This window comes from Dama dama, chromosome 9 (genome assembly GCF_033118175.1).
Source record: "Dama dama isolate Ldn47 chromosome 9, ASM3311817v1, whole genome shotgun sequence".
NCBI classification, from domain to species: domain Eukaryota; kingdom Metazoa; phylum Chordata; class Mammalia; order Artiodactyla; family Cervidae; genus Dama; species Dama dama.
The window spans coordinates 45,943,984-45,964,073 of NC_083689.1; the positions used below are offsets into that span (position 1 = coordinate 45,943,984).

Sequence of the window (20,090 nt, forward strand, 5' to 3'; positions counted from 1 at the left end):
TATAAATACCCATATCTCTTAAACCTAACTCTGGCCTCAACACCCTCCTATGTGAAAATGGCTCCAGAGACTTGTGTGCCAGATGCTACTGAAGGAGAGGTGGACAGTAGGCCCCTGCTGCAGAGCCAGTACCAGGATGAGCCTGTCTGCCTCTGTGACCCATTTTTCAGCCAAGTCATATTTATCCCGACCCTTTGAGTATCACAGGAGAGGAAAACCAGATTCACACTGACTCAAGTGTGACTTCCATGACTGGTGGGCAGGGGTTTCAGGCACAGCATTGGCTCCAGCCCAGACTCTCAGTCTTCCCACAACCTGTGGTCAGCAGAAGAGCAGCTCCAAAAACCATGCCCTGACCCCCGGCATCTGTGTCTCTAGACTGGAAGGGCAGGAAATGATTCTCCTCTGGAGCCGCAGAAGAACTGGCCTGGCCCACATGTGGATGTTTGCCCCAAGAGAGAGTAAATGCATGTGGCTTCAGGCACCAAGCATGTGGTCAGCTTCCTCATTTTCAGGCAGATGCCTCTCACCCTGGTCTCACCCCCAGGCTGGTATCTTCCCAAGTCCAGCAGCGTGAAGGCTGTTTCTGGAAAGTTCCAGAAGAAACATGGGCCCTTGTCTTCACTGAACTGGTGCAGTGTTTAGATTGGTCCTCTGCCTAGAACCAATCTCTATGGCCAGAGGGTACAAGGAGTGCTGATTGGCTGGTCTGGTTCCCATGGTGTTGAGGGCTGCAAGGAGAAGGGTGGACTGAAAGAGGGAGGACCCAGATGAGCCTGGCTAGGACCCTTAGACTTGCAGGAGCCCCAGGGTGCTCATAACAAATGAGTGTGCATACCATCTTTATTCATAATAGCCAAAATCTAAAAGACCCCAGATATCCATGGACAGATGGAGGGGTAAACACACAGATGATGGATAAATACAATGTGGTCCCTCCACATGCTAGAATATTATTCTGCCTTTAAAAAGAAAGATTCTGACACCTGCTACACCATGGATGAACCTTGAGAACATAATAGAGAAACAAGATCCAGAAGGACATACACTGATTCCACTCACAGGAGGTCCCTTTAGGAGTCAGATCCAGAGACAGGAAGTATTTGGTGGGGCCACAAGCTGGGGGTGGGACTGGGGAGTCAGTGTTTCATGAGGACAGAACTTCAGTTTGGGAAGATGAGGAAGTTCTGGAGATGATGGTGAGGGTGATCCCATGACAACATGAATGTACCTAATGCCATGAGCTGTGCATTTAAATACAATTAGGGTGCTGCATTTATGGTGTGTGTATTTTGCCACAATGAGACAACAGGGCAAGGAAATGATCGAGCTGAAACCACACAACACCACCAGTGAGCTGGGAGGTGGAACATGATGGGATAATAGATGCTCAATAGGGTTTCCTGTAAATTTTTCAGGTGTGATCATGGTGACGGGGTTTTGTCTCCAAAGAGTGCATATCTTTCAGAAACACTTGGGGGTGATGTGGAATCAGCCAGAGCTGTGAATGTCACCTCCCTCCCCCACAGGAAGGTTGGGTGTGAACTGTGCTGGGGCTCGGGGCCAGAACCGTGGAGGCCCCCGATCCGAGATGCTGCTCCTGCTGATGGTCCTGGAAGCCCTGTGGGCAGGTGAGCGAGGTGGGGACACTAAGGCCGGAGCTGCGGCACCCGGGGCCCATGGCAAGGGGCAGGGCAGGGGGGTGAAGGAACAGCGACTGGATACAATTTCCCTGTCCCCAGACAGGACTCACTGAAAACATGTCAGTGGCCCCCAGAGCACAAGATGGCTGTCCATGAAACAGCCTCGAAAAGAGATTGTGGGGAAAGCAAAAAGCAAAGGGCCAAGGATGCCTGCCATCCTGGGGGTTTCTATTCTGAGCCTGTTCCCCTTTGATGAAATATTTCTGGAAGGAGGCTCCAGGGCAGGAAGCGGGGCGGCAGGGAGGGAGCTTCACTTTCCTCCAACAATATTTTTTAAAAAATTTAAAATGGGGTGGGGGACTTCCCGGGCGGTCCCCTGGTTGGGACCCTAGGCTTCCACTGCAGGGGACATGGGTTTGATCCCTGGTCAGGGAAATAAGATCCTGCAAGCCATTCAGGATGGCCAAAAATTTTTAAATTAAGAAAAAAAAAAAAGGAATAAATTAGAAGTTTGGAATTAACAGATACCACTATATATTAAGGGCTTCCCAGGTAGCTCAGTGGTAAAGAATTTGCCTCCCAATGCAGGAGACACAAGAGACGAGGGTTTGATCCTTGGGTCGGGAAGATCCCCCAGAGAAAAACTGGCAATCCACTCCAGTATTCTTGCCTGAGAAATCCTATGGACAGAGGAGCCGGGGGGCTCATGGGGTCACAAAGAGTCAGACGTGACTTAGTGACTAAATAACCACAACTATATATAAAACATACAGCAAGGTTCTACTTTCTGGCACAGGGAACTATACCCAATATCCTATAATAACCTAAAATTGAAAAAGAACCTGAAAAAGAATATAAATGTGAAAGTGTTAGTCGTTCAGTCATGTCCAGCTCTTCACAACCCCATAGACTGTAGCCCGCTAGGCTCTTCTGTCCATGAGATTCTCCAGGCAAGAATCCTAGAGTGGATTGCCATGCCCTCCTTCAGGGGATCTTCCCGATCCAGGGATGAATATATATATAATATACATGTATATGTGTATATATATATATATATGCTATACACCTGAAACTAACACATGGTAAATCAACTATACATCAGTTTTTTAAAAAGTGAAAAAAAAAAGTGAAAAAAAGCAAAAGCAACCATTAAAAAAAAAAAGGTGTGAAGTGGGTTGCTAACAGTTTGGGGCTTCTTCCTGGGGTGATGGGACTTGCTGTTGGGGACGGTTTCACAGCTTGGGTGACCGAGGGTCTGTCAGTTTCATCTCCATATGGTTGTCATGACTTCTTCTGAGTGAAGCCTGAGGGCAAGGGCAAGGCTTGGCAGATGTGAGGTTCTTTTCCTTTCTTGAATTAAAAAGAAAAATGTGTTTATTTTGGCTGCACCGAATCTTTGGTGGCACGCAAGATCATCAATCTTTGTTGCAGCAAGCACGATCTTTAGTTTTGACATGTGAATTCTTAGTTGCTGCATGTGGGATCTAGTTCCCTCACCAGGGACCAAACCCACGCCCCCTGCACTGGAAGTACAGAGTCCTAGCCTTGGCACCACTAGGAAAGTCACCCCATTTTTTTCCTTCTGACTTCTTTCCACTTTTACAGAGATGTCAGGAGAGTCCTGCAGACAACTTTCCTTTTCTCCTCCCTAATCCCTCGGTGGTAAACATTTTGCCTCCATTGCCTTATCATCCCCCCAACCTACCCCACCCCTTGGTGTGCATACAAAATACAAATATGTGTTTATCATTTTTTTCTGAACCATTTGAGAGTGAGCTGTAGATGCACTGCCCCTCACCCGTAAACGCTTTGGCATGTATGTGCGTGTGTGCATGTGCATATGTGTGTGTGCGTGTACATATGTGTGTGTGCATGTACGTACATGTGTGTGTGCGTGCACGTATGTGTGTGTACGTATATGTGTGTGTGCTGGGAACAGGCCATCCTTTCATAGGACGGGTGGATTCACAGCATCCTTCCCCTCAGCTCACCTACAGACCTCATTACAGTTATCCGCACGGTGTCCTCAGTGAGCAGGACCTAGTCGTCCTGCTGTCCTCGGTCCCCTATGCTCTGGCAGCGTCTCCATCTCCCCCAGGTCCTCAGGCTGGGCTCGGATGATGCATTTTCCGGAGGAACCACGGAGGGGCGCTGTGTTCGCCCCTTAATGGTGGATCCCACCAAGCCTCTCCAGGGTGAGGTCGCGCATGTGCGCCTGGTTGTTGTCTTGGGGGCGACCATGGGGCTCTGGTGGAGCTGGATTCACAGCACGTGGGACAGGTGCAGGCTGTTTGCTCCCCAGCAGCACCCAGGAAGTGCAGAGAAGGAAACCACAGCCGCAGGAGTGAGGCAGCCTCCACAGGATCACCCCGCTGGGAGGGATGGAGCTGGAATTTCAGCCCCTGCTGGCTGCCTCCCCAGATTGTATACACTTATTCACAAATGGCACCTGGGAGCTTGAGATGCAGGCTGGGTGGGATGGTGGGTATCCCACCATGCTGTCCTGGCTGGATTGTTGTCCAGCCAGATTCACTGTGATCAACTGGTGACGCAGCAGGATAGGGGTTCCCACTACCCACCCATCATCCTTTCTCCCTTCCTTCTTTCCTTCCTTCCATTCTATGCATGCATCCATCCATCCATCCGTTATCCATCCATCCTCATCCATCATCCATCCATCAACAGCAGGGAGACCGGAGTGCTGAGGGGATGGGGGCAAGTGTGAAGGAAGCAGGGTCAGCTAAGGTGTGTCTTGTGGGTCATGAGGAGTTTGGATGTTTAAAGCATGAAGGAGGAACTTCCCTGGTGGCCCAGGGGTTAGGAGTCTGTGTTTCCACTGCAGGGGGCATGAGTTTGACCCCTAGCCAGGGAGCTAAGATCCCACATGCCATGCAGCATGGCCCAAATTTTTAAAAATAGATTTTAAAAATTAAAGCATGAAAAAAAAATTAAAGCATAATGGGGAATCACAGGTAGATTTTTCTTAGCTAATTTACATTAAAATGCTTTTAATCAATCATTTTTAATTTACAATTTTTCAAAAAATTTCTGACCACATCCTGGGGCATGTGGGATCAAATCCTCGTCCCCTGCTTTGGAAGGCAGAGTCTTTACCACTGGGAAGTCCCCATGATTGGTTTTAGAACAATTTTTATGGCAGTTTTATTGAGATGTCATTCACATACTATGCAACTTACCCAGTTAAAGGGTACGAGTCAGAGAATTTTAGTGCATTTGGAGTTGTGCAACCAGCCCCATAGTCTAATTCCAGAACATTCCATCCAGGGCCCTGGAGCTGGAGTCAGAGTGTCAGGTCAGGGGTGGGGCACCCAATCCTAACCTGGCCTTCTCTCTCCCTCTCCCCAGGAGGCAACACCTTTGAGACCCACATCATTGGGGGTCGAAACGCTGTCCCCCACTCACGCCCATACATGGTCTCGCTGCAGAAGTCTGGCTGCCACCAATGTGGCGGGGTGCTCCTGAACCAAAATTGGGTGTTGACAGCTGCCCACTGCCTGACCCAGCCGTGAGTGACCCAGCCCCACCCCATCACACCAGATGTCCCCAGACCTATCCTGGTTTCCCCATTCTCACCAGGAAGTGGGTCCGGAGAGATTTAAGTCAACTGTAGTGCTGTGAGAGAGTCCCCTTCCCCTCTGCAGTGGTTGCTGAGGCGAGAGTACATCACAGCAACCTTATGTGTGTGCTTGTGACATTAGGCTGCGAGGATTCCTGAAGGCAGCTTATTTGCTACAGAAAAGCACCTTCCAAATGGACAGAGGTGGGCCTCTTGTGACACCCAGGAGTGTGTCTCCCACCTGTGGCCACAGGGACAGAGCTGCCCTAGGAGGGTGGCAGGGCCAACACAGAGAGGAACCTGGGTGCATGATGCCATTGTGAAACCCAGGTAAACCCATCCCAGAGCCGTCCTACCTCCGGACTGGCCAGTAACAAAGACTGTAGATCAAACCTGGAGAAGTAATCAAAGGGGGTCTGTTGATTCAAGTGACTGAAAACATGGAAAGGAGACAGCCTTCAGGCAGCTAGACAGGAGTCTGGGGTGAGGCAGGAGCAGGGAAGGCTTCCTGGAGGAGGCAGGGAGAAGACCAGACTGGGCAGGGGAAGGGGAAGGACTGCAGAAAGAAGCCGGTGAGGTGGTGCAGGACAGTGAGTGCCCCTGGTCCAGAGCCTGGGAGGGCTGGGGCTCACACCCAGGCCCTGCCGCCCCCCTACACCCCAACCCTGCCGCCCCCAGGACGCAGCAGCTGAGGCTTGTGCTGGGACTCCATGTGCTGGGAGAGCCCAGTCCTACCTACCGCATCAAGAAGGTGGTCCTGCACCCCAAACACAAGCCAGTCCCTCATCTGGAGAATGACCTCGCGCTGCTAAAGGTGCTGCCAGTGGGAGGAATGGTAGTTCCAGGTCCCCTCCCCTGATGCCCCTCCCCAAGACTCACCTTCCCACTGCCCCTCTCCCTGTGTGCCCCTCCCCCAGTGTCCCCTCACCTACTCATCTGCCTCTTCCTGTCCCTATAGCTGGATGGGAAGGTGAAGCACAGCAAGACCATTCAGCCCCTGGCCTTGCCCCGAGGGCGCCAGGAGGTGGCCGCAGGCACCCGTTGCAGCGTGGCCGGCTGGGGCCTGACCCACCAGCCTGGGCAGTTGGCCAAGGTGCTGCAGGAGCTGGATCTGCGTGTGCTGGACACCAGGATGTGCAACAACAGTCGGTTCTGGAACGGCACCATCAGCCCCCACATGATCTGCCTGGCAGCTGACTCCAAGAGCCAGGCCCCCTGCAAGGTGCGGGTGCTGGGGGTAGGGACGCTCAGGCCAGCCTCCCTTCCCTGGGGGTCCTGAAGCTGGGAAGGACCAGGTACCCACTTCTCAAGTGCAGAAACTGAGGCACGGATAGACTAAGCAGCTTGCCCATAGTCACACAGTGGGTGGCAGAGCTAGGCTTTGAACTCCAGCACCCAGAAATATCAGGGCATGGATGGAGAATGTGCAAAGGCCCTGGGGTGGGAAGAAGGCACAGAGAGAGTTACCAGGCAAGAAAGGAACTGAGAAGGGACTAAAGGAGGTGGGGGAAGGGAGGGAGCAGGGAGATGGGGGTCTCTGCCCTGGAATCAGCCTCCCATCCCCTCCCACTGGATAACCAGCCCCCTTCATCAGGAGGTGACTGGTGCTCTGTTGCCTCCACAGGGGGACTCAGGCGGGCCTGTGGTGTGCAGAAGAGGCCAAGTGGCCGGAATCCTGTCCTTCAGCTCCATGGAATGCACTGACATCTTCAAACCCCCCGTGGCTGTCGCCGTGGCCCCCTACATGCCCTGGATCAAGAAGGTCCTCCGCCACTAACGGCCCACCTCCCTCACCTTGACCCTCCAGAGGTGGCCCTGATTCCGTGTTCCAAGGAGCATCCTGCAGCAGGGCAGCCAGGGGCCCAGATGTATCAGGGGACCAATAAACCGTAATAATAAAACTGCTTGAGCCTCCTGCGGGCTGAGGACCTCTGGTTTGCCACCTACAAAACAGGTTGCACTTTTCAGGTTGCATGGGAGGGCCAGCCGCTGCCAAGGCCCGGGGGCGCCGGGGGTCAGAAGGAGACACAGAGAAAGGCCCCCGAATCTCCTTCCTTCTCTTATTGACTTTGGTTCCGTGTTTAGTGGGCTTCTCTGGTGGCTCAGAATTTGCCTGCCATGTAGGAGACCTGGGTTCCATTCCTGGGCTGGGAAGATCCCCTGGAGGAGGGCATGATAACCCACTCCAGTATTCTTGCCTGGAGAATCCCATGGACAGAAGAGCCTGGTGGGCTACAATCAATGGGGTCACAAGAGTCAGTCATGACTTAGCAGCTAAACCATCAACCACCACCATTGTCTTTCAGTTCAGTTCAGTCAGTTGTGTCCAACTGTTTGCAACCCCATAGACTGCAGAACACCAGGCTTCCCTATCCATCACCAACTCCTGGAGCTTGCTCAAACTCATGTCCATCAAGTCAGTGATGCCATCCAACCATCTCATCCTCTGTCATCCCCATCTCCTCCTGCCTTCAATCTTTCCCAGCATCAGGGTCTTCTCCAATGAGTCGGTTCTTTGCATCAGGTGGCCAAAGTATCGGAGCTTCAGCTCTGGCATCAGTGTTTCCAATGAATATTCAGGACTGATTTCCTTTAGGATTGATTGGTTTGATCTCCTTGCAGTCCAAGGGACTCTCAAGAGTCTTCTCCAACACCACAGTTCAAAAGCATCAATACTTCAGCACTCAGCTTCCTTTATGGTTCAACTCTCACATCCATACATGACTACTGGAAAAACCACATCTTTGACTATACAGAACTTTGTCAGCAAAGTAATGTCTCTGCTTTTGAATAGGCTGTCTAGGTTAGTCATAGCTTTTCTTCCAAGGAGCAAGCATCTTAATTTCATGACTGCAGTCACCATCTGCAGTGATTTTGGTGCCCAAGAAAATAAAGTCTGTCACTGTTTCCATTGTTTCCACATCCATTTGCCAGGAAGTGATGGGACCGGATGCCATGATCTCAGTTTGTCTTATATTGAGATATAATTCACATGCCATGCAATTCACCCTTTTAAATAGTGTGTGATTCAGGGGTTTTCAGTGCATTCCCAGGGTTGTGCAACCAGCATCTCTATCTAGTTCCAGATCTTTCCAGGACCCCAAAAGCAACACTACCCCTCCCCAGCCCCTGATCACCAGGAACCCACTCTCTGTGTCTGTGGATCGGCCTGTTGTGGACGTTTCCCATCAGTGGAATCACACCCTGTGTGTCCTGTGTCTGCTTATCTCACTGAGCATCGTGTTCTCGGGGTCCGTCCACGTGGTAGCGAGTGTCAGGGCTTCTCTCCTCTTCAGAGCTGAGGGATGCCCCATGTGTGGAGGGACACGTGTGTGCATGTCTGCTCACCTGTCCATGGACACCTAGCTTGTTTCCACCATGGCTACTGTGGCCACAGGTGCAAAGGCATGTGTGGATGTATTTTTGGTTCTCTTGAGTGTGCTCTGATGAGGCAGAGAGAAGTTGCTGGACCGTCTGCTGATGGACTCTGTGTGGAACAGTGTGAGAAAACTGCTATTTTCTGGCAGAATCTTCTGCTTTTAATATGAAAATGCTCAAACAAATAGCCACGCTGAAATAACCGCACACCAAACATCTAGGTGCCTGCCCCCCCCAGCCCCCCACCCCACTCCCACCATGCGGGTTCTCCCAGGAGTAGCTGAATTGCTTCTTCCCCCACTGTTCATCTGCCCATCTGGCTTTGTTGCTGGTGCGTCTCATGTAGGTGGCAGCCTCCCTGAGGAGCCCCCAGACACTGCCCTGTGGGGCCAAGGCCGGGTGCGCAGGACTTACTCAGGCCCATCTCTCCCTCCCTCCCTCCCTCCCACACAGGGAAATTCACAAATCTCAATCAAGGGTTTGCTGCTCTGACAGCAAGACATGCACATGAGCAACCCAAGCCCTGTGGAATCCACACCACCAACCCCAGACGATCTCTCACTTTTTGCAGGCTTGTCTCGAATCGAGATTTTGCGTAGCTATTACTGCACATGGGCAGGAAGTTAAAGGGACAAAAGGCCACTCAGGAGAGAAAATCATCTCTTCTCCTCCACCTAATATTTTTCCCAGGAAGCAACTGTCTCTGGCGGTGCCTTCCGTGCTCATCCAAGGGTGTTCTGAGCAGGAAAGACCGCAGTCAGGAAGTGCAGAAGGTGAGTTTGCCCATCAGAAAGGCAATGGCTTTTCTCTCCTGGTGATGCAGCAGAATTTCCTGTCTTCGGAGCACTGCGAGTTCCAGGCCTCCTGCAAGGTGGTAAGACGCTTTAGGAAACGCTTATGTCTTTATTTCAGAGCCAGAGAAAAGGAAGGACAGAAGGAGGAGGAGGAAGGAATCTACTCAACTCTTTTTTCTTTTTTAAATTGCTAAAGGTTCTTTTATCTGTCTTTTTTTTTTGGAGGGGGGGGGCACACCATGCAGCATACAGGATTTCAGTTCTCCCATCAGGGATCAAACCTGTGTCCCCTGCATTGGGAGCGCAGAGGCTAGCCACTAGACAACCAAAGAAGTCCCTGGAACAGTTTTATATTTACAGAAAGCAATGAAGAGAGTACCAAGCTTCCAAGTGTTCCTTCCCCTTCAGTTGACGAGATTCTTATTATGATGTGCCTGGTGCTCTGTCGTGTCTGACTCTTTGTGACCCCATGGACTGTAGCCCACCAGGTTCCTCCATCCATGGAATTTCCCAGGCAAGAATACTGGAGTGGGTTACCATTTTCTCCTCCAGGGGATCTTCCTGATCCAGATATTAGAGGAAGCACACTGACTGAAACTGCCCACCCTGGCCAGGCACCATAGTAACCATTTGCATTTGTCCATAGTAATCATTTTCATCTGAGTTGTTTTACAACAGGAGGTCCTCGTAAGGAACACGGAACTAATAAGCCTCCACCAAACGGAAGAGTTCAGGAAAGGTCAAAAGGAGACACCAAGTGTCTGACCACCTCCCAGAATCCTTCTCTCTGGCATCCATCTCAGCTGAACAAGGCCTGCACCACCAGGAAGGGCTCTGAGTCAGAATGATTGGCTAAGGACAACCCGGAAACTAATCCCATCACCATAAAACCCCAGACAGCGAGCCAGAGCTGTTCTCCTGGGTTCCCTTACCGTCCTGCTCTCCGCCCGGGAGCCCTTTCCCAATAAAATATCTTGCTTTGTCAGCACGTGTCTCCTCGGACAATTCATTTCCAAGTGTTAGACAAGAGTCCAGTTTCAGGCCCTGGAAGGGGTCCCCCTTCCTGCAACACAGGGATCAGATCAAACTCATGTCTCCTGCATTGGCAGGCAGATTCTTTACCATCTGAGCCACTGGGGAAGCTGTCACAATTAATGAACCAATCTTGATAAGTTATTATCAACCGAAGCCCATACTTTATTCACCTCTCCTTGGGTTCTCTGACATTCTCTTGGCCCCAGGACTTTTTGGGGCCCCCTGTGATGTTCAGGCCTCTCTGGGATTCCCCTGGGCTGTGCCTCTTTCAATGGCTGGGGCAGTCGGGGGTGGGGGCACAGGTCAGGGGTTTTGGAGAGCATCCCTCCGTGGAGCTATTTTTTTCTCTGATGTTTTTCTCGGGACTGGATAACCCAAACCAAGATTGATGGGTCTGCAGGGGCAAGTGCCTTGTTAACCTTTAACTGTTTATGGAGGTGTCACCTATGTACAGAACGCACCCAGGTCACAACAGCTGGTGATTTTCCACAAACCAAACTGCGAAATCCTGTCCTGGCACAGGGCTCCTAAAACCCTCCTAATGAGCCTCTTTCAACCACCTGAGTTCACATCCAGGACAGGAGGGACCAAGCTAGACACCTTTTGTGCCTAAAACTCTGGGACAAAGGGTTCCCTTTTCTCCACACCCTCTCCAGCTTTTGTAATTTGTAGACATTTAAACAATGGTCATTCTGACTGGTGTGAGGTGATATTTCACTGTAGTTTTGATTTACATTTCTCTGATAATTAGTAATGTTGAGCATCTTTTCATGTACCTATTGGCCATCTATCTGTCTTCTTTGGAGAAATGTCTGTTTAGGTCTTTTGCTTGTTTTTTTTGATGGGGGTGTTTTGTTTTTTTTTTTTTTTGACACTGAGCTGCATGAGCTGTTTGTATATTTTGGAGATTAATCCCCGTGGGTCACTTCATCTGCAAATATTTTCTCCCATCCTGTGGGCTCTCTTTTTGTTTTGCTGATAGTTTCCTTTGCTGTGCAAAAGCTTTTAAGTTTAATTAGGTGCCATTTGTTTGCTATAACAAATTGGTCAGACCCAGGGAGAGGGGTGGCAGGAACCACGACACACAGGTCGGTAAGCAGCTCCGGGTCACAGAGGACTCAGGGCTGGTTTGAAGGGGGACAGGGCTGTGGGCTGAGCCCTTAAGCTGTGGGTTCTGCACTGACTCCAGGCAGAAAGGGTCGGAACTGAATTAAAACTGCATGATGGTGTCCTCTGGGCATTGGAGGATTGCTGGGTGCTTGACAAATACCCCAGGCAAACAAAACACCACTGTACTCAAGCTCCCAGGTCGACACAACAGGATCCCCCAAGCCCACACCCCAACAAGGTTCCTACCTCTGGGTTCCCATCCCTGAGGTAGGTCCTGTCTGCTGTACCCCCCAAGGTTTCTGGGCTGTGTCCAGTCCTCCCCTCAACACTGAGCGTGGCAGTGCTCCCACCTGGCCAAGTGTGGAGCAGAGGGAGAAGTGGGCCATCCATGCCATTCCATGGGGGTTCCATCATGCACCCCCCTCACATCTATTCTCTCCCATAGACCAGGGGGTCTCACTGGGGGTGATTCTGCCCCAGAGACATCTGTGGTCCCAGGACCTGGAAATCCGGCATTAAGCAGGTGGTGTGGCTCCACACCCTGCAATACTCAGGACATCCCACAAAGGGTGACCCCCCCATATCAGCAGTACAGGGTGGGGGAGTCCCATTATGGATGGATGGACGTCGATTGTCTTCAAAGGTTTGGGACTTTGCAAGATGAATGCCACGCTTGCCCACCTGCAGAGGGAGAGGGCCCAGAGCCTGAGCCCGTGGGACGCACCAGCCTTTCCTGTGTGCATTTACTTGCCTGCAGGAAAGCTGAAGCCCCTGCAGAGAACAGCGACATTCCCACCTCCTGGGCTGACACGAATGGCCCTGTGCATGGTCCCTGCTTGTTCTGGACGTTTCCCATCAGTGGAATCACACCCTGCGTGTCCTTCTGTGTTGGCTTCTCTCACTGAGCATCGTGTTCTCAGGGTCCGTCCACGTGGTAGCAAGTGTCAGGGCTCCTCTCTTTTTCAGGGCTGAGGGATGCTCGGGGGTGTGGAGGGACCACGTGGTATTTGTCCCATTTATCCATCGATGGACACGTGGGCTGTGCCTGTACCCTTGGCTGCTGCGGGTCCGTGGCTGCTCCGTCTGGCCACCACTATCCTGCAGTTCGCCTGCGGCATCAACAACCAAGGATGTAATATCCCTCAGCGATTTCGGACCTCCAAATGTGAATGAGGTTCCCAAAAGGGAAACAAGGCCTGCGAGTCAGATCCAGGAGATGCTGCCAACCCCCTTGGTGACTGCTGAGGAGCTGCAGGAGGGGGCATGTGAGAAATCAAAAGGACAGGATGCTGCCCCCAGGTAGCTGAGATGCATGAAGGGAATGACGTCAATAATCCCAAACTCTTGCATCTTCTCATGTGGAGAAGAGCGTTAAATTCCTTGAGGTATCTGATTTTCCTTAATTAGCAGTAATCCTTTGAAGTTCTGACTGTCTGCCCCCATTGTGGCAAACTCCTATAATCCTGACTCCTTCCCTGGCCTCCTCCGTGCTACCTGAGATGCTGCCTCCCCGGCTTGAAGTCCTAACATTTCCACCAAATAAAATAACACAACTCTCTATTTTCAGGTGGTGACTACATTTTGTAGTTGACAGAGGAATCTCAGCAACGCACCCCAACCAGGGCCACCGGGAGCTGTGGTTTTAGGGATCCCTGCCGTCCTGGGCAGGGACCTGGGGTGACTCCAGCAGGACGGAGATCAATGGAGGTGGGTGGTGTTTGGAAGCCCAGCACCCTGGTGAGAGGAAGCTTATCTGTCACCACAGAGGTTCCTTCCCGCCCAGCTGGGCCCCACCCCACCCCCAGTGATGGGAGCCCAGGGGTTTCAAGAGTTGGGAGGTGGGGTGAGGCACCTGCAGCAGGAGGCACTGGGGGGCTGAGACCACCACTGCCAGGTGGGCAGAGGGCTAGACCAGGGACTCTGTTCTCAGCTGGACAGCTGGGGTGGGGGGAGGGAACCCTGCAGAGAAAGAGCTTCCTGAAACAAGCCCCACAGCCAGCCCTTGGAGCAGCAGCTGCATCTGTCCCAGAACCTGGGCCCAGATGGCAACAGGCAGCTTGACAGTCAGGCCCCAGCTGGCCCTGGACCTAGGAACAACTGCCATGAAGGAAAGCTGAGGTCAGTCTTTGGGGGACTAGACTGCAGGGAGGATCCCACACTGACCTCAGAGGGGCCTGTGGACCCCAGCCCCCTGCTCTGTCCCTAGGGTGAAGCTGGCGCCTGTCCTTACTCCGACATGGTTCTGCAGGGAAAATGTGAGAGACACAGAGACAGAGAGATGGAGACACAGACAAAAAAAGAGAGTAAAGAGGCAGGAGACAGGGAAGGAGAGACAGAGAGATAGAGACACAGAGAGAGATACAGATGGAGACATAAAGGGATAAAGAGACAGAGAGATAGACAGGGAGGGAGAGATAGAGAAATAGAGACGCAGAGATGGAGAGATAGACAAAGAGAGATAAAGAGAAAGAGAGACAGGGAGAGATGGAGAGAGATAGAGAGACGGAGGAGACAGAGATGGAGGGAGCGACAGAAGCAGGGGTGGGGGAGGCAAACGTGGCCAAAGTCTTGACTGGGAATCCAGGTAGCCGGGGGGTGCGGGTGGGGGGTGGGGTTGCTGTCCCCAGACTCCTCTGCCGTTTGAGGACATCTCAAAACAAGCCTGAGAAACAGACTCCTCTCCTTATTTCAGGATGACATATCAGCAAACAGGCCTGAGGAAACCAGGAAGCACCAGCACACCTTGAAGCTCGGCCCCCCGTGTGGCCCGGGGAGGTCTTTGTTTGACAGCAGCCCAGGTGGTCAGGACAGGGCAAGTCACGACTGTGTAAAGGCTGAATTACCTGCAGTCTCGGCTGGGGAGACTGGACCCACTCTCACTCTCAGAGGCTTTCATTTCTGCTTTATCCTGCTTCACCCGTGGAACTTGCCCCCTAGGAAAGATCACTAGCCCCAGGCCACCCCATCACAAGCCCGGGTTCATCTGGGATTATCCTCTGTCACTTTTCCAGGGAGGACAGAGGTGAGAGGGCGGCGGTGCCTGTAAACCTCTCCCTTGTGTGTCCCCCTCCTCCCACACACACCAACCTTAAAGCCAGAGCCAGGCTGGATTGCAGGGTGTGTCCAGGGCCAGGAATCGCTCCTGCAGGGAGCCTCCCAGGCTCCCAGCCTGGTGTTCCCCCAAACTGGGCAGCCCACGGCACACTTTAGTCAACCCCAGCGCTAAAGGGATCAACCACCAGACCCCCTGTACCAGCTCCTGGAGCTGTTCAGACAAAGCATGACCAACTAGGCCACTCACACAGCAGAAACCATGCTCTTGGGAGGGTCCTTCCTGCCTCTTCCAGCTCCTCGGGGCTCCAGGCATCCTGGGCTTGTGGCCACATCACCTCAGCCTGTCCCTCCATCTTCCCATGGCCTTTCCTTTTTTTTTTGTTTTTTAAGATTTATTTATTTACTTTTATTTTTGGCCTTACTGAGTCTTTGCTGCTTTACACAGGCTTTCTCTAGTTGCATTGAGTAGGGGCTACTCTCTGGTTGCGGCGGCTTCTCTTGCTGCGAGCACAGGCTCTAGGTGCATGGGCTTAGTTGCTCTGAGGCATGTGAAATCTTCCCAGACCGGGGACTGAACCCATGTCTCCTCATTGGCAGACGGACACTTATCCACTGGACCCCCAGGGAAGCCCTTCTTCTTCTGTCTCCTCAAGGACACTGGTCATAGGATTCAGGGCCACTCTAACCCAGAATGTCCTTATGTGAAGACCTTTAATTAATAGTTACATCTGCAAAGATGTTTTTCAAATAAGGCCCCATTCTCAGGTCTGGAAGCAACCACTGAACCCACTGCACCATCCGGTCCTCCCAACCTGCCCATACCCCGACCCCGTACCAGAACCCCAGATCAGTCTAACAGCAGGAGACATCCCTCCCTCACTCAGATCCCTCCCAGGGCTCCTGAGTGCCCTGAGGATAAAATCCACACCCTAGCCAGTCACCGCAGGGGGAGGGTTGGATTTCAAACTCCACCCTCACAGAAAAATGCACATAAATCCTTAAGCTGGGACCATCCTAGCCACAGAGAGATGGGTGTGATAAATGATAACTCTGCTTTCTCTCCCCTTATCTGTGAGTTTGAAAGGTTTTGTAGGAAAAAGTAGAAAGCAAACAAACTAAACTGCAAACAAAGCAAACTGGACAGAGGCTGGAGTCCCAAGTGTGAGGCCCGGGGCCAGAACTCTGGGAGCGGCCAGGGCGACGTGGGAAGGAGCCAGGCAGTGACCTGGGAAGGCATGCCTGGTGGCAGCAGACACTGCCCAGGCAGAGCTCAGGGCGGGAGCAGAGCCAGCGAGGCTGGAGCCAAGCTGCGGGGGAGGTGAGGGCTACAAGGCCGGAGGGTCAGTAGGGCCAGGCCCCAGGGCGGGGTTTGGCGCTAGCTTCTCTCTGTCTGGCTGAAGGCAGCAGAGGCCTGTCTGTGCACTCAGCAGAGGTGGGGGGCTGCTGCGCTTGTCCTTCTGTTTGTGGGTCTCTGGGCCCCTCCCAGGGCGTCCTCAGGCCTCCAGAGACCAGGGAAGGATGGGGATCCGGGGAGGATCAAACCCTCCCATGGCCAGTTAGGGGCACCGGCTGAGTGCCAACCAGAGTGTGGCAGCAAGCCCAGGCCAGGCTGAGGAGCACAGGGCGCCCACGAGGGCAGAGAGTGACCAGGGACCAGGGGAGTTAGTTACAGAGGGTGACCAGACCGGCTGTTTTGACAGATGGGGTCAGAGTGAGGCAGGAGACAGACAGGCCCCAAGCTAGGTATTTACAGCTGGCCTCCTGTTCACACCTCCTGGGGTGAGGAGATGAACTCCAGAAGTCCATGCATCACCAGCCCCCTGATGACATTTCCTAAAGCAGGAGACAACATATTCATGACCGACTCCTTTCCATAAAAACCAACTAACGGAGGGCTTCCCTGGTCACTCAGTAGTAAAGAATCTGCCTGCCAATGCAGGAGACAGGGGTTCAATCCCTAGTCTGGGAAGATCCCACATACCTCAGAGTGACTAAGCCCATGCACCATAACTACTGAAGCCCATGTGCTCTAGAGCCCATGCTCCACAATAAAAACAACTGCAATGAGCTCGTGCACCACAACTAGAGAGTAGCCCCCGCTCAACACAACTAGAGAAAGCCTGAGCAGTGATGATGACCCAGTGAAGCCAAAAGTAATAAATAAAAATTTTTTTTTAAAAATTAAAAAAAAAACACACACAGCAACAGGAATAGGGTAAATAACCAGACACCAGGCATTTTTATGGCGGGAACAGATTGGGACTAGGCTCTGTTATTAATAAAAGATCAGGAGGTCATACACTTCCCATCCTTGAGGAAAAGGAGACACTAGACATGGGCGAAACCTTCATGGGGTCAGAAAGGTAGGGGATATGCCAGCCCATAATAAGTAGTTTGTTGTTCAGTCGCTAAGTCGTGTCCAACACTTTGCAACCCCATGCAGCATACCAGGCTTCCCTGTCCTTTACTATCTGCTGGAGTTTGCTCAAGCTCGTGTCCATTGAGTTGGTGATGCTATCTAACCAACTCATCCTCTGCTGTCCTGTACTCCTTTTGCCCTCAATCTTTCCCAGCTTCAGGGTCTTTTCCAATGAGTCCTCTCTTCACATCAGGTGGCCAAAGTATTGGAGTCCTGCTACCCCTCCCATAAGCCTCTGCTATGAGAGCCATCTTAACTGAGGGGTGCCTGTGCACCCAGGGGAGGGTCCAGAGGCAAATCAGTCAGGGATCAAAACAATACAATTGGCCAAAAAGAAGACAAAGACCTGGAAAACTGCACCCTTCCCTGACTCAGTCAGTAAAGAATCTGCCTGCAATGCAGGAGACCCAGGTTCAATCCCTGGGTCAGGAAGATCCCATGGAGGAGAAAACAGCAAGCCACTCCAGTATTCTTCCCTGGGAAATCCCATGGGTAGAGGAACCTGGTGGGCTACATTCCATGGGGTCGCAAAGAGTTGGACACGACTGACAGATTAACACTACTCATAGAAGAATTAAATACTTCCCAAAGGAGTGACTCTCCCTCTGAATTTGCCCCTGGATCTTTCCGCAGGGACTTTTATTTTCAATAAACTTTGGACTTTACCCTTTACCTTCTGTGTTCTAGCCAGGCAGGCAAGGACTCAGAACCCAGCCCCTCTCTGCTGGCCCCTGTGGTCCAGTGGTTAGGTCTCTGCCTACTGCTCTCTACCCTTACAGCTGCCAAGGTCCGGCATCAGGAAGGGCCCATGGAATACAGGGCTGCAGTGAAATCTGAATTTCTGACAGACAACAGATAATTTTTAATATAAGTATAAACCAGACAGTGCACGGGATATACTTATACTGAATAATTAGTGATTTTTGGAAGATCTGAAATTCCAGTGTAGCTTGGAGTCCTCTGTTTTTATTTGCTAAATCTGGCCACCTCTGCCGGGGTTATCCTGAAAAAACTCTTCTTGGAAGCAGAAGGGGACAGGGACCACCATCGTGAACCGGCAGAGAGGGGGTCCAGTGGGTGCAGGACAGCCAGGTCTGCAGGGAGGCTTTGTTCGATTGACAAAAACAGAGCCTTCCTGGCAGCCCGGAGATCTCCTCAGCCCTGCTCCGGGTGGGCAGGGGGCCCAGAGTTCTGTTGGGGCCTGGAGGTGCTTTGAGGCCAGCTGGCAGCCTGCCTCCCTCATCCAGCACGTCCGTCTCCATACCGCTCCCTGTGGCCTCGCTGAGCCTGCCAGCCCCAGGCCCCGGCCCTGCTGGCCACAGGAAGGGTCCTCACCTCCCCTCCTTCACCGCCTCCATATCAGCAAGTCCAGGCTCCTCTACCAGGCCCTTCCAGCCCAGGTTCTGTCAGCTGACCCCCCATCTCTTTTGGCCCCACCCAGCTGCCCGCCATCACCCCCCCACAAGGCTGCCCCGAGACTCACAGTTCAGCCCTTCCCTGGCTGCTGCCCCCTCCTCATTCATGGGTCACCTCCAACGTCATCACCTCCAAGAGGCCTCCTGATCCACATCACCCCATTTTTTAATTGAGATGATCCACTTACCATACAGTTCACCCATCCGGGTGTAAAGGGTTTTGGTGCATTCAGGGTTGAGCACACTTTACCGCAATTAATTCCAGGAACGATCCATCACTCCACAAGGAAGCGCCGTCCCCATCAGCAGTCACTTTCCATCTCCTCCCCCAGCCCCTGACAACCAGGAACCCGCTCCCTGTCTGTGGATCGGCCTGTTCTGGACATTTCCAATCAGTGGCATCACACCCTGTGTGTCCTTCTGTGTCTGTTTTTCTCACTAAGCATCGTGTTCTCAGGGTCCGTCCACGTGGTAGCCAGTGTGAGGGCTTCTCTCCTTTTCAGGGCTGAGTGATGTTCTGGTGTGTGAAGGGACCACATTTTTTAATTCATTCACCCACTGATGAGCATCTGGGCTCTGGGCTGTTGCACTTTTTGCTATTGTGCTGTGAACATTGCAGCGGAAGTTTCTGTGTGGACCTGAGTTTTCAGTTCTCCTGGGCACACATCTAGGACTGGCATTGCTGGGTTAAGTTATCACTTCATTTAACCTTTAGAGGAATGGAAGCACGGTTCGTTCCACCTCCTCATCAGCCCTGCACAGCCCTGCACTTTCCTCATCTCGTTATTTTCTGACCTCACAGTGGGTGTGAAGTGGTGTCTTACTGTGGTTTCCACTTGCCCGCCCCTGAGCACCTTCTCATGTGCTTATGTTGTCTATTTAGGTGTCTTTTTTTGAAAGATGTGTTTTCAGATCTTCTATTTTGCAATTGGGTTATTTGTCTTCTTTTAAACTTTTTTAAAAAGTTGAGTTCAAAAAAAGTTGAGTTGTAAGTGTTCTTTATATATTCTAGGTACAAATCCCTTATCACATACATGCTTTACCAGTATTTCCTTTCATCAGGTGGATTGTCTTTTCACTTTCTTCTTTGAAAAAGAAAAGTTTTTAAGGGCTTTCCTGATGTGGCTCAGTGGTAAAGAATCTACCTGCCAGTGCAGGAGAAACAGGTTTGATCCCTGATCCCTGATCCAGGAAGATCCCACATCTCTCGGGGCAAAAAAACCCATGCACCACAACTACTGAACCTATGCTCTAGAGCCCAAGAGTTACAACTACTGAAGTCAGCGTGCCCTAGAGCCCAAGCACAGAGTCTTAACCACTGGACCACCAGGAAAGTTCCCCAAAGTTTTTAATTTTGATGAACTCCAATTTATCTGATTTCTTGTTGTTTTTGCTCGCGCTTTTGGTGAATTCATAAGAAACCATTACCTAATCTAGAGTCACAAAGACTATATACTATATACCCTATTTTTTAATTTTTTTGTCATTTTTCAAAGTATTTGTCGTAAAACACGGGCACCTCAGGGTATGCAGTCCAGCCAAATACAGGACGACCAGTTACTTTCGATTCGGACAAATGATGATACTTTCCTTGCAAAGCAGTGTGCAAACACTGCACTGAACACTTACACTACGAAATTACTGGAATTCAAATGTAACTGCTGT

The 20,090-nt window shown here is 51.7% G+C and overlaps 1 protein-coding gene across 1 annotated transcript; it reads left to right on the top strand.

Moving 5' to 3' along the window:
* The first annotated feature begins 1,539 nt into the window (after positions 1–1,539).
* Positions 1,540–7,145, top strand: GZMM (granzyme M). The gene is made up of 5 exons (XM_061149388.1): positions 1,540–1,631; positions 5,010–5,169; positions 5,899–6,034; positions 6,179–6,442; positions 6,845–7,145. The coding sequence occupies exons 1-5, from the start codon at positions 1,592–1,594 to the stop codon at positions 6,995–6,997; spliced, it is 753 nt and encodes a 250-aa protein (XP_061005371.1). The 5' UTR covers positions 1,540–1,591; the 3' UTR covers positions 6,998–7,145.
* The last annotated feature ends 12,945 nt before the right edge of the window (positions 7,146–20,090 follow it).

Bases quoted from the DNA above. Each gene is read 5' to 3' on its own strand.
- GZMM (XM_061149388.1), top strand. From the start codon at position 1,592: ATGCTGCTCCTGCTGATGGTCCTGGAAGCCCTGTGGGCAG. The intron at 5,170-5,898 runs GTGAGTGACCCA...TGCCGCCCCCAG, and splicing joins GCCCACTGCCTGACCCAGCC to GACGCAGCAGCTGAGGCTTG. The intron at 6,035-6,178 runs GTGCTGCCAGTG...CTGTCCCTATAG, and splicing joins ATGACCTCGCGCTGCTAAAG to CTGGATGGGAAGGTGAAGCA.